We start from the raw sequence: 835 nt of genomic DNA on the forward strand, positions 1-835 counted from the left end.
GTAAAAAAAAAAAGCCAGTAAATTCTTCAGATATTTAATATCCCTTAGGTGGTTATTTAACACCTAACTAAATTGTTATATATATATATAGCGTGGCCGTTTTCGTGCGGGTGACACGTAAAAGCACCCACTACACTCTCTGAGTGGTTGGCGTTAGGAAGGGCATCCAGCTGTAGAAACTCTGCCAAATTAGATTGGAGCCTGGTGTTGCCATCCGGTTTCACCAGTCCTCAGTCAAATCGTCCAACCCATGCTAGCATGGAAAGCGGACGTTAAACGATGATGATGATGATGATATGTGTGATTTTATATTATTAATTCATCAATAATATATTTAGGAAATCAATATTGATTTCCTAAATATATTATTGGTGAATTAATAATATAAAATCACATATATACACATTTATTTGCTCAAGATAATTGAGCACTCAACATAAGTTCAATTATATATTCTTTTAGAATATTTCTTTTAGAATATTACTTATAAAAGTTATATATATATATATATATACATACAGAGAGAGATTAGCAGAAGTAATAATGCTTTCTTTATTTTATAATAATGAACTATCTGACCCATGTCACCCTGGAACATGGATATTAAGTGATGATTAATGTCCATTTCTTTTTGTATTTATGAAGTGTATTTTGCTGATCATGCAAGGTTCATTCCCTTCTCTCCATTTTTCATTCTCTCAGAACACCACATACGTCCCTGTAGGCAACTCTTCTTCTACTCCTCCAGTTATGAGCTGTAATGTCGCTGCACCAGAAGGTAGGTCTATCTTAACTTACTGTTGCTTATTGGTTCCTTTTGTTATCCCCCACCCAC

The 835-nt window shown here is 34.0% G+C and overlaps 1 protein-coding gene across 1 annotated transcript in view; it reads left to right on the plus strand.

Moving 5' to 3' along the window:
- The window catches only part of LOC106875759 (probable lysosomal cobalamin transporter), a 26,466-nt gene that overhangs the window by 22,742 nt on the left and 2,889 nt on the right, over positions 1-835 (plus strand). The window contains exon 13 of the mRNA XM_052969895.1: positions 703-778. Within this exon, the coding sequence (XP_052825855.1) occupies positions 703-778 (76 nt within the window). The remainder of the gene's footprint in view (positions 1-702; positions 779-835) is intronic.

The sequence above is a fragment of the Octopus bimaculoides genome, chromosome 8, assembly GCF_001194135.2.
Source record: "Octopus bimaculoides isolate UCB-OBI-ISO-001 chromosome 8, ASM119413v2, whole genome shotgun sequence".
NCBI classification, from domain to species: Eukaryota; Metazoa; Mollusca; class Cephalopoda; order Octopoda; family Octopodidae; genus Octopus; species Octopus bimaculoides.